At 40.8% G+C, this 13,433-nt stretch overlaps 1 protein-coding gene across 2 annotated transcripts in view; it reads left to right on the top strand.

Moving 5' to 3' along the window:
- Nucleotides 1-13,433, top strand: part of ABLIM1 (actin binding LIM protein 1) — a 201,490-nt gene that overhangs the window by 181,845 nt on the left and 6,212 nt on the right. The window contains exons 16-22 of one of the 2 annotated variants that reach the window (XM_063132700.1): nucleotides 1,444-1,590; nucleotides 5,870-5,961; nucleotides 6,064-6,160; nucleotides 9,149-9,213; nucleotides 9,822-9,882; nucleotides 10,327-10,334; nucleotides 11,768-11,842. In XM_063132700.1, the coding sequence (XP_062988770.1) occupies nucleotides 1,444-1,590; nucleotides 5,870-5,961; nucleotides 6,064-6,160; nucleotides 9,149-9,213; nucleotides 9,822-9,882; nucleotides 10,327-10,334; nucleotides 11,768-11,842 (545 nt within the window). Of the gene's footprint in view, nucleotides 1-1,443; nucleotides 1,591-5,866; nucleotides 5,962-6,063; nucleotides 6,161-9,148; nucleotides 9,214-9,821; nucleotides 9,883-10,326; nucleotides 11,378-11,767; nucleotides 11,843-13,433 lie in introns of those variants that run through there. The other variant, XM_063132699.1, reaches the window with a different exon arrangement.

The following is a 13,433-nucleotide window of genomic DNA, read 5'->3' as shown; positions in this document are numbered from 1 at the left end:
GAGGCTTTTAAAAATAAATAAATTACCACCTCCACCACCGCAGGTTTGTTGGTGGAATTTCAGGGGGAAATGGGGAGGTTTAATCTTCTCCTCCCAGAGCATGCTGGTCCTGATCCAAATTGGGACTGCACACAGTTATACTGAAGTAAAAATAAATAAATATTGGGCTCAGCTACATCTGTGCAATTAGCAGAAAATGCAGTTTGGCCCTTAAGCTGTGTACAGACATAGCATTATTTGAGTGGTATGGGTGCTGTTCCATTCAAACAAACAATTTTCTCTCCTGGTTTAGCTTCAATCAAATTGGTTCTGCAGGTTTGCTGCAGAGGTTGGTTGTGCACACTGCTGACTGGCTGGTCCCTGTGATGTCACAAACCCAACTCCTCTACCTCAATCCTCTATCCTTGGAATAATTGTGTAACTCTTTTTTTATTGAGTTATTATTATTGTTTAAAAATAAGGCAGCTGATGAACTTTTAGTTCAGGAGTGGGGGACCTTTTTTCTTTTGAGGACAAAAATTCCCCAGGGGTAATTTAGGGGCACACACTACTAGTCGACAGTGAGTGAGTGAGCCAAAAGTGAGTGAGTCTCCTCCCCTGCTAACCCCTTTTCAGTGCCTTTCTTTCTGACACCCTGTTCTTTCTCCCTCTTCATCCTTGCCAAGTGGGCTACTGCGAGGGGCAAAGTTTGCTCCTGCTAGAGACCTGAACTGAGGGCTTTTGAAAGGCCCCAGTCTGCCTACCCCTGGTTTGAAATGAATAAATGTGCATGTGGTGCTTTTAAAAATCAACGTGGACAACCTGCCAGAAGCATGACTTATTGGTATGCATGTCTTTGACAATGGAGCTGTCCACACAACATGCTAACCCACACTCAGTGGGTTGTTGCTGAACTGTGGGTTGTTTGTTGAACCATGGGTTAGCATGTTGTCTGAACCCAGGACATTTTCTGCAGGGTGGCTTGTTAATCACGCAGTGTGGCAGATTTTTCCTCAAACAAGCCACCTTGAGAGTCCATGGTTTGTTGGCGGGTTGTTCAGGGTGGTTAACAATCCACGCTGTGGAAAATGCTCTGGGTTCAGACAACGCAGTAACCCATGGTTCAACAAACAACCCACATTTCAATAACAACCTACAGTCTATCATTGAGTCTGGTAGGAGGAAACCAAGCTTGTTCCATGAGAGAAAACTCCACTGACTCCTCAGTTAATGCTATATTTGTATGGACCCTATAAGTGAACATTTCTAATTAAACTTAAAATTTGGCCTTGAGTTTTTAAGGAGTGGTTTCATCTGTTGCTAAATAATGTCATGAAAAGCCAGTGCATATATTAACTATTTGAGTTGTAAGAGAACTTGACATGGAAAAGAACCATAGCATTGATGTAGGCTGTCATACAGCAAATTAATCTGATAGTTTAAGTCCCCCTGATTGCCATCTAGATGCAGCTGCTCTGGCAGCCCAGAACAAGCCTTCTGATGATATCATCAAGTCCTCCAAGTTCCCAGCAGCCCACGCTCCAGCACCCAACGAGATTCCAAAGATTGAGACAGAATACTGGCCAGGTCCTCCCTCACTTGCGGCTGTAGGTATGGAACAAGTGACATGGGCAAAAACACAGCTTCCTACTACCTATAAATATATTCAGACTGATATTCATGTTGAAATGTGTCAGATACAGGGATATGGATCTTATGGATGCTACAGTAAATATCCAGGGTAGAGTCCAACAAAAGTCCTATTTAGAGCAGACCCATTGAAATAAATGCAGCTTAATTTAGTCATGACTAACTTAAGTCCCACTCATTTCAATGGGTCTACTCTAAGTAGGACTTTAGTTGGATTCTATCCATTGGTTTGAATCATGCTTAAGAGCAGAGCCAGTGAAATCAGTGGGACTTCAGTTAGTCATGACTAACTTGATTTCAATGTGTCTACTCTAGGTATGACTACATTTCAATCCAACCCACAGTTAATATTATGTAAAAAGTTGTAGAATTTATAACATCAAAACTGCTTGTGGGGTTTCAGATCTGCAAGATATGCATTACAGAGGGATGGAACTCCCAAATTCTTCTCACTAGGAGCCCCCTCCCACTCATTTTTCACTTTAAACTCCCCAGAGTTCATAAAGACATCTGGGGGGGGGGCGCGGCAGTTAGCTCAGGAGGTGCTCACCAGAGTGTGCATGATGTTTTCCTTGATTTTCCCTATAAAAAGCTTTTAGCCTCCAAATTCCAAAGTACTTTTTGAATTCAGCGAGTTTAAATAGGGATTTTGAGGTGTCAGTGGCACACTTTCCAAGAAGGAAAATGAGAAGAATATGGATATGCCTGCTTACATCGCCCCCTGGATCAAGGCCATAAATATTCTGAAGGCTGTGTCCATGGAATTTGGACTACAAAGGCAAGGTATGCCTCAAGTAAGGTTACAAATGAGTCTTCTCTTGTCAACCTCATTAAAGCCAATGTGATACCTTGAATCTTGCAATGAAGCCTGACCTCTTTCTCATTCTGTTACTTGAGGGTTAACAGAGCCGGTCCTACCCTGAGGCAGAGTGAGGTAGCTGCCTCTAGCAGCAAATGTTGAGGGTGACACACACACACCCTGGCCACTCCCCCTGAGCTCCCCTTCCTGATCTGGCAAGAAAGCATACTTCTTCTCGTTGGACCAGGTGGTTGTGGTGTCTCACCTAGTTACCCTTTCCCAACACGTTGCAGTCAGTGCCATTGGGGAAACTCCCTGAGTAAGTGAGCAGGCAGAGAAGCAGCCAGCCCAACCCATACGCTCCAGCAAGTATCACCCGTGATACTACATGTCACTGCTGGTGCTGCATTTGTTTGAGCAGGCACCAGATGGAGCAGTGAGTGAACAGTAGCAAGATGTTAGAGCTGTGTCCGACATCCGTAAGCTAACATGCTGCCTTCCAGGACAGTGAAGGATGTCATCCTGTCACCCTTGCTGACGTCTGATCAATTTTTGCAAGCAGAATGGGGGTGGGGGTGCCCCATCTTGTGTGAATCTGAAAGCAAAATTTCTCGGACTGACACTGGCTGTAGAAAACAATGTCTCTAGGCTCTTGATAAACAGTCACAGTAAAATCGCTTTAAAGTAAATGACATTTGTAGTGGACTATTTTGCAGCATCATTGCGCCTTAAGATGTTTATTTCCCATGCTGTTTTCATTCTTTTTAAAATCTTATTTTAAGCCCAATGTGTGTGTCATGTCATTGTTTTGCCCATGTGATTATCCACAATCTGTAGCAGTACTAGATTCAATAACTATGGGTTACATGTTGCATACTAAAGCTAGATTCACAAGCTACTTTTTGGGCATGGGAAAGTGAGCATGAGGTTATTTTACTATATCAGTTTCCTGTTGACTTTTGTCAGCACTGGGCGATGATGTTAACATTAAGAGATTTTACCATGTCAGTCTCATGTGGGAAAAGGCATCTCCCGGTGGTGTTTTCTTTTCAAAATGTATATTATAAATATACATTTAAAAATGTGTCTGACATTTTATGTATACTTTGCCACAATCGAAGACAAGGACTCAACTACCATGTGGCATAGTAAATTTAAGATCTGACCATGTTAGGGTGCATGAAGTCATTATATTCGCCATATAAAACTGACGTAGCTAAAATAATCTCATATTGACTTCACCAAATCGAAAAGTAACAGGTAAATAGGACTGAAGGCAGGGAATTGCATATCTCCAAAAGTGAGGCTCTCATTCCTTCTTCTAGCATGAAACGTGTTTGTTAGGGATCCTAGATTTATTTATTTATTTTAAAGCAAATTTCCAACCCTCACATACACTAAATTTGAAAACATTAGCAGTATCTGCTAGAGGTGCAAGACCCAGAAGGACCCAGTGGTTTTATAGGGCTTAACTAGGTGCATATGTGTGTATTTTAAGACCCTGGTAACGGCTTATAGCAAGGAAAAGTAGCTTCAGGAGTGGGCAGTTTTCAGAATAGACAAGCCAGTTTGGACAGTGGGCAGTGAGAAAGAAAAAGGTGCCTGACCTTTTCCCCACGCGCCATTTTTCCGCTGCAACTCACTTTCCCCTCCGAAGCTGCTTCTCTCTTCTTGTAAATATGGTTCCAGGGTCATGTTTGTGAGGGGGTGGGGAAATGGGCCTAGAACTTTGTATGGAGAGAAGCAGATTAGGAAGTGAGGACTTGCAGCCGAAAAATGGCATGCAGGGCAAGGGCAAAGTGCTCTGGTGTTCCCACTGCTTATCTCCAGAAAACTGTACCCTCCCAAAGCTGCTGCTCTTTATTAAAAATCAGCCATTGGTATTCAAATGCACGTATATATACAAATTTCACTGAATAATCAAATGTATGCAAAGTCAGTGAATTGTATATTTTACTATTTACACACACAAACAAACACACACACACTATTTTGGGGTATTTTTCCTCATTATTATTCCCATTTTACAGGTGAAAAATCAATGCTGTAATCCTATGAATGTCTACCCAGAAGTAAGTCCCATTGAGTTCAGTGGGACTCCCAGGGAAGTGTGTAGAGCATCCTGCCCCAACTGAGTGCCCTCCCATAATCCCCAGGCAGCATGGCCAAAACATGATGCAAGTTGTACTCTGACACAGCTTGAGAGTACCAGGTTGGGGAAGACTTATGTATAGGGTTGCAGCCTAGGGCTACAATGTAATGAACTATCCAGATTTAAGTCCATTTTTTTATCCACAACTAAAAAAGTTTATCATTTAAATCCTTACAAAACTTTAGAAGTCCTTAACAATTGATTTGTGGTTTTTGTTACTGAAACTTTTCTTGCAGTGGTGTAAATTCTCTGCCTTTGCTTAGTGAACTGGCCACGTACTCCTGGTAGTAGTGTTTGAGAGAGTGCAAGAGAGAGAGAGGAATGGGAATGATATTCCAAATCTTTAGCTGTGATAATCTCTAGCACTAAAGTCATGGAGCAAATCTCAAGTCTTTTACTGAAAGGGCTCACTTACGCACCTGCCTCGTGCAAAGGTTGTCCCCCATTTCTTTGTTATATTGTTCCCTGTACTTTGCTCACATGGATTGGCTCCAGAGGCATTCTCCAGTAAATGGAAGGTCTACACTAACTTAGTCCAAGAACGTCATAAAAAAGAGAACTGTTATTCAGCAGTACGCTTCTGTTAACACAAGGCATTGTGTGGTGTCATGCGCAAGGTTTTGCACCACTCTTAAGATGTGTGCTTGCACTAAGCCCATGTTGTGCAAAGTCTCCCATGAGGTCCTGCATAACCATTTGCAGAACAGTGCCAGTGCCAGAACTTTTTTCTGGTGGTGGATGTATGTCTGCATCCAACCCATAGCCTCACTTATCATTTGAGGGGTAAGGAATAGCTCATTCAGTCAAAATTATTATTTGGAAAATAGAAACTTTGGACCAAATTTGCTTGGCCAAAGGATGGCCCTGCCATTGTAAATGCAGAGATGAAAGATGTATGTTCATCTCTGTATTGACAATAGAAAGAACAGTGGCTGTAGCAATAGGGCTTCCCAAGAAGCTATTTTGAAGGGTTTGGCCTCCGTCACCTCAACTTTCCTCTACATATCCCTCTAGTTGTCAAAATTTGCAACACTAATTGCTAACCACAGTATTTACAGGATATACCAGATAATGGGAAGTCACTAAAATTGGGTTCTACATAAATGGTGTCAAAGAATTTATAATATTGTGATTATTTTGAAGCAAACTTGGTAGAATGGTTGTGTGTTTAGAAAAGCATGTAGTTTCTTTACCAACCACCAAATCTCAGAAAATGTGGATGTTAGTTGTCAGTCTTTACATACACTTGTGCAAGAAGTTCTCTTTGTGCTGTGGTTTTGTGGAAGTAGGTTCTGACATGCGACGCAGATCCACTGGTAGAGATGAAGACCTTGAGGAGCTTCAGAGGCGTCGGCAGCTACAGGAGGAACAACTGATGAAGGTGGTTATCATCTTGATGGAAACTATCCATACAAGCCATTGTGAACATGACATTGATTTCTTTTGTACTAACTTACACAGTATTTTCAATTCCCATTTGCAGCTCAACTCAGGTCTGGGACAGTTGATATTAAAAGAAGAGATGGAAAAAGAAAGGTCATCATTTTCCAGTAGTCGTTATGACTCTCCAGTTAATTCATGTAAGGATTGAAGCATGGAAAGCATGCATGGATGGTCTGTGTGAAAGGATGGAGTAAGACTGCAACTCTATACCCACATACCTGGGAGTAAGGCCCTTTGAAATCTGTGGGATTTACTTCTGAGTAGATTGTCTAAGATTGTAACACAAATTGCTTAAAACAGAGCCAGTTTCCATCTAGTCTATTGCTGGTTCTGTCTGTGGTTGCACAAACCGTGTAGTAGTATGAGTGATACCACCACTAATCATCTGAAGCAGTTTTCTCCCTACTTTGTCCATGGTCAGGCATTTTTGCTCTGGCTGTTTTTCACAATAATTTTTCAAAATGCCTTGAACAAGAATGGAAAATTTCTGGATCAAGATTCTTGGCACATACTAAACAAATCAAATGAGGAAATGGCCAAGTAATAAATGCATTCCCAGATTACAAGACGATGCTATTTGTAAGACTGCTGATCCATGAAATCAGAAGTTTCACAAGTTTTGTGTTCAATTTATGTCTAATCGAGAATGAAAAATAGTTCATGATACTGATTTCTAAAAAAACATTTTACGCTTTTGTCTCAAAAGAAAAAATATAGAAAGATACTGGAGTGTGTAACTTATTCCCAAAAACAAGTCTTCATATCAGAAAAAGTAATCATTATTCATATTATTGACAACCTCTGATAAAGAAGCTTTGGGCTCATCTACACCAAGCAGGATATTCCACTATGAAAGTGGAATATAAAAGGCAAGAGCCACACTACTGCTTTATAGTGGTATTGAAGTGCTCTGACAAATGTTGGGGCCCATGACACATACCATATACCACTTTCATACCACTTTCAGAGTGTTATATCCTGCTTGGTGTAGCTGTGTCATGGGCCCCAACAGTTGTCAGTGCACTTTGGTACCACTATAAAGCAGTAGTGTAGATCCTGCAATACTGCTGTAAAGCAGTAGTGTGGCTCCTGCCTTTTACATACCACTTTTATACCACTTTCATAGTGGAATATCCTGCTTGATGTAGATGAGCCCTTTATTGTGCCATTTTCCAATTATAAGATGAAAGTTACAATTATTAATTATATTTACACACATACACAAAAATATGTGACTATTTTAACTGTTTATAAGCCACTACTGTTGCACCATTCAGAGCTCACATATTCACTTTTTGAAAAACTTACATAACATGATTTTAGTACATGTTATGGATTCTTGAGCAGAATTTTAAATTCCTATTAGATTTGTCTTCAGATAGTTATGTGGAATACCAATCCACATCTGGTCATGTATGCGCTCACAGGAATGTTTTTTCCCAGGAAGAACAATCACTTATTTGTATGCACATCGCTGCAGCTGAATTCCTTTTGTTGTTGTTGCAGTATATATTTTCATTGTCTTTTTATATAAAATAAATAATTTTAAAAGTGTAAAACAAGTCTTTGCATAGAGTCCCAAGCTTGATGACTAATTCATCAAACTGCTCAGTGAGCTTCGGCTATTGGGTGGTATAAAAATGCAATCAATAAACAATAAATAAATAAATAATTCGACTTATTTTCTAAAAACATTAGTCTGCATCAAAATGTTAAAAAAACAACATTTAATTTAGGAAGATCTATACCAAGTTGCACATTTTATAATGAGCATCCTTATGAAATTATTGCTCACATACCGTTATCATATAAAATGTGGATTACTGCTGAGGTCACAGCAATATTGGTGTTCCTCGAAAGCCAGCAGGCTAGGTCATGAAGTCATGATTAAAAAGTGACATACACCTTGTCGAAATTTATGCTTCTCATAGCCTTTTAGCCTTTCCCACATTGGGAAAGGAAATCAGCCTCAGGGAGTAGGGCAGCGCATTCCAAAGTGCTGGGTCATAGCAAATGAAGGGCTGGTTCACCAGACAGGTTGTTTGGGCAAACTGTGATGCATTCCAGTGAAGAGGCAGAGTTATAATTACTGTTTGTTTATAGGAAGATGTGTGTGTGTGTGTGTGTGTGTGTGTGTGTGTGTGTGTGTGTGTGTGTGTGTTTTACATATAATTGGAGTATTTTGTCATTGGTGCCCTGTTCAGAGCTCTAAAATGTATGTTGGGGACACACACACACACACACACCAGGAGGCCCAGGGCCACAAAAGTAACAGAACATCAAACTAAAACAGGATGAGGATATTTCTATATAGTTTTCATTCCAGGCAGCAGTCACTTAAATACAGCTCACTTGTGTGCCTATATACATGGAGAATGAGCTGCTTAAATCTCACCTCAGCCATAAATTTGCTAGGTTGCTTCAGGCAAACTGCTATTTTTCAGCTTCAGTCTCTCTCGGCATCTGCCCCATATGTGAATAATAGCACTGACTTCCCTTATGGGGCTGTTGTACGTACTCCTTGCCTTCTGTTTGATTGGTCAATGTGTGGTGTAACGTTAAAGGTTGTGAAGTTTTTAAATATTGTTATCAATCCTAGAACTCTAGAGCTGTGAATGCTGTGAGTTAAACAGGCTTGTGTTCTGATTGAGGTTTTACTAGTTTTATTTTGTTTTACGATTGATGGACTAATAAGATGATGATGAACGTACTACTGAATAAAGTACAACATTTGGCCTAGTTAGTAGTGTGTGCAAAAAAAAGAAGTGAATTTTAAGCAATGTACTTCATTCAGGTGGTCTGGCTAGCAAACATGTTCTGCTATATAATGTGTGAAGTGACATCTAGGCATTTTAAATGTGAGATTTTGAAAGCCCAAAAAACCTCAGGAGCCATTCAAATGGAGATCCAGTCCAAATTTTAGGAAGCTCCAAGTGGTGTCTTGGATGATGCACCACAAATAGTTTCGAGGTTAAAAGATTGTGCCAAAGAAACTTACGTGGGTACAAATTCCCTTCTTGGGGAGAGCCTCATCACATTTTTTTTGCTGATTCCTAAGCAGTTTTGACTTTGAATTTTAATGTGTTTTTAATGTTATTTTTACTTGTTTTTCCCTTCCCGTTTAGCTCCACATGCTGCTGCCTCTAAAACCTCTTCCCTCCCTGGCTATGGAAGAAATGGACTTCATAGGGTAAGAAGACAAGTCTTTCCCCATAACGATGTGTGTGTGTGTGTGTGTGTGTGTGTGTGTGTGTGTGTGTGAGTGTAATGTAGTATAGTGTTTGTACAGAATATGATAGCTACTTCAGTACAAATTCCACTGGAATTTTTGCAGCTCTTCTTGGAGAGGCAGTTCTTGGAGTGCAGTACTTACCTGGGTTAGGTTTTGAAAGGAAATCACTGGTTGCTTCTTGATATTTGTTAATATCTAAGTTTATCTCTAAATAAACACAACTTGAGCATAGCTTAGAGGTGCAACTTAAAACACTCCAGAAGCCAAAACAACTGCCCCACACCAGAGGGCACCCCTGATATTGTTAGTTTACAGAGTCTGCCTCCAAAATACTCAACTCTGCTCTCTCTGCATCTCTCCCACTCGTCTTACTACTCTGTTTCAAATTGCAGTTTTTGTGATTTCTTTTTCACAAACCAGTCTAGATTATATGATCTTTAGGTGTGCATGTTTCTGATGCTCTTGACACTTCCAGATGTCATGAGAGTGTGGTCAACATTTTTTACAAACGCATGCAGCTGTATGCTGCGTTGACATGTCCCATCTTTTTTTCCTTTATTTTATAGCCAGTGTCTACAGACTTTGGTCAGTACAACAGTTATGGGGATGTGAGCAGTGCTGCTCGAGGTAAGATCTTAAGAGATACAGTTTCCTTTTCCATGCAGCTTTATTTATCCATTAGGCTTATTTGAATGTTTGCAGTATGATCTTGTGGTAATACATGTGGTCAGGCGAAAAGGGTAAAGTATTCTCATACTGGTTTGGTGAACATCGTATTTACCCCTGAAATATTCCAGTTCTCATTCTCATTTCAGACAAATATATTGATCGGGATTTTCAGTACACTAAACTGAGTTAAAATAAGGAGGGCAAGTGTATAAATGATAGCTAAATTTTAATGTATGCATGCTTATTTGTATCATTAATTGCTTCATTCTGATCAGTTAATTTATGTTTGCAAATTATGAGCAACCAGCAAATTAGCTTTTTAAGAAAGGAAATATTGTTTAGCATCCTAATCCTGATGGTATGTGTTTCTCTCCCCACCCACCCCCCAATATTGCTTTTCAGATTTCCAGGTACAGTACAGATTTTCTTCCATCAAGTAATGGAGGGTCTAAAAAAACTATCAAGAACCCATCCACTATGTTCCTCACATCTGAATTTCTGCTACAGGGAAGAGTTTATTAGCTCATGTTTATCTGCATGTTTTATACCTAATCAATGATGTAAACTTGTATCACTGCGGAAAGGGCAGAGCTAAGGCAATACCTTGCATAAGCTATTTCTGTAACTTCCCCAAGCTTGACATGGAAGCACTCTGCAAAAGTTCTTTCTTTGGTGGGTTTCTCCAACAGTCTCTAGTTCCAACCAACGGGAGACATAACCTCTTCATTCTGAAGCCATACCCCTTCCTATTTCCCATATGATTCCTTAATTTTTCCTCCTCTGCATGTGTTTGTGGCATGGAAGAAAAAGCTGGCAAGTGACCTTCTGTAACACTGACACTTGCGAGGCTCTGTAGATTGTCCAATAAATGGTGTGTGTGTAGGGTGATGGGTGGCTCTAGGTGACACAAATGCTTGAACTAAAATAAAAAAGGTCCACTGCTATTTGCCATGGATGTTTCCCCATATATAAAGTTGTAATGAATGAATAATTATGACAAAATCTTTATTGCACATTGTGCCTTTAACAAGAAAAGAATTTACAGGTTGGAGTAGATAGGATAGGGATTTACTACTTTACTTGTCAACTGGGCAAAGTTAAAACAAAAATCAAAGGGGGAAAAACTCAGGGCAAAAGTATAGCTGGGAAATAAACCAAATAAGGAATTAATAGAACCAAAGTGACAAGCCATCGTTGCGGATCAATATTTCCCACTATGCATGATCCCCTATGCCAGCCTTCCCCAACCTCCAGATGTGTTGACCTGCATCTCCCATAATTCCATTGGTCATGCTGACTGGGAATTATGGGAGCTGCAGTCCAACATATCTGAAGAGCACCAAGTTGAGGAAAGCTATACTACATATTGGCCTGTGTTTACTAGTTATTGGGATCCAACAGAGGACAGCCCTTGCGTTTGTGCTATACCTGTAGGCATCTGGCTTGCCACTGTTGGAAACAATTCCAGATTAGATGGACCTTTGATCTGATCTATCAAGTCTCTTCTTACATTAGTTTGACTGGAAAGGTTTTTTCAACGTGTTACCAAATCCTTACTAGGAATGCTTCTGGTGGGTACCATGGAAAGTTTCTTAGCTCAAAAACTACCATAACGAAGGAGAGACCAATTATAAAGAAGGAGGTGATACCTTGGGCCATATCATTAATTTATTAAGTGTTCAAGCAGTAAGTAATATTAATATTCCATTGGCTGGTGCAAAGGTCTAAATGTTGGGGTCTAAATATAAATTCATGTCCATATTGACCATGAATGCCTTTACCCTGTCTATGTGCATGTGTGCATGTAACCTGTGTGTCTGATGTCTACCTATATCTGATACAGTCCCTCCCAGATGGTCATGTCCCTGGAATGCGAATGGACCGAGGAGTGTCTATGCCTAACATGTTGGAACCAAAGGCAAGTGCAGACATTATTCACTTTGCTTCAAAACAATAATGGTTTGCCTATGAAATTATGATTGTGTATCATTCAAAGTGTGTTTGCATCCCTGACTCTTTTTAAAATGTTGCTCCTTATGTGCCAGCTCTCTCTTTGGATCATAGAATGCACTTCCTTGCCTGTGCCAGATACCGAACTAGAGAAGCTAACGCATCCTGGAAACTAGGCAGCGGTATACTTAGAACTAGTAAGCCTCCAACAGTTTGACACCCATCCAACTGAGCAGTGCCAAGCATCTGAGCGCCAAAGTAATAGGAACCCAGTAATAGGGCATGATTCTGGGCATTGAACAATGTGAAACCGGTCAGATCCAGTGGCAAAACGGCAGCAACATTAGTTATAGTGCATTAACAGAAGGAAGCGAGGAAGGGTTCATTCTTGTTAACACCACTTTAAAGTAAGGCAGTGCATAGCTAATGGTTAAGGAAATATTAGACAGAATTCTTTGATACTGGGTGATGCCTAAGCATAATCTCTAGTTCCATCCCAAGTCAGGTGAAGGTTAATAAAACTCTGGATTTTCACAATAAGCCATGCTGAAAATAAGCCACGGTGGCTTGGTTGTTCGCTCACTAACCCATGCTACTCCCGACAGATGATCTGGTGCACTTTGGCTTGTCATGGTTTGTTTTCCCCTTAGTCCTCCCCTTCCTGCTCCAGACACATATCCCAGGAGCCCTCACAGCTGCACTATATCAGCAGCCTTTTTACTGTTGGTATGCCTTGTGTGCTGGGCATGTTCTGCCTTTGCCAGTTCTGGAGGAAAACTTTTCTGCTACTACACCCTGTCAGATTGCTACTTGCAAAGACTTTGGCAAGAAATAAGACTTAAACTAAGCCTATGCATTGTTTTCTTTTAAAAAGTGTTTTGCTGCACCTGTGGGAGAAGCGGCTGTTGTACACAGTCCTCCTCCTCCTCCTTCACCACCTGCAAAGAGTTTTCTGAGCAATAAGAGTAGAAGCTTCCCTCCCCCAGTGTGTAATTTCTTTTTTAAAAGCTTTTTAGATCCCCTTCTATTCTTAAAAGAAAGTCTCCTTGGCTGTTCCTTGCAGCTGGGGAGAAGCAATGTTCCTCTTCCTAGCAGAGCTATGCGTGTAAGCATGATAGACTTACCAGAGGTAAATCGCTCACGCAGCACCAATTCAGGACCATGGTGATTTGAGAGGGGGGGATTTAAGCTTCTTCCTCCTGGTTTCATGCCAAAATTACCCCATGAAATTTTGGCATGAAAACAGGAGGGGGAGAAAGCTTAGATCCCCTTGCCAAATTTTTATGGCCCCAAATTGAGGCTGTGCATGCTTACCCTAAGATAAGTCAATCACACATGCGTTCATAGCTCTGCTAGGAAGAGTTATGTCTCAGCTCACACAGGAAAAAGCTAGTCACTGTCAAATGAAGCACTGGAGAAGGTGAGAGCAGAGGGAACAGACAAGGGAGGAGGCAGCAGTAGCACACATGCTTGCCAGACAGAGTCAGGTTTTTGCCGGTCTTGCCAGGTGACTCTAAACAAACCATGCTGAAGTCACCTTGCCAGGTTTGGACATCACA

This window comes from Elgaria multicarinata, chromosome 8 (assembly GCF_023053635.1).
Source record: "Elgaria multicarinata webbii isolate HBS135686 ecotype San Diego chromosome 8, rElgMul1.1.pri, whole genome shotgun sequence".
NCBI lineage: Eukaryota > Metazoa > Chordata > Lepidosauria > Squamata > Anguidae > Elgaria > Elgaria multicarinata.
Note: the sequence above shows the minus strand (reverse complement) of the source record. Positions and strands in the feature narration are given on the sequence as shown.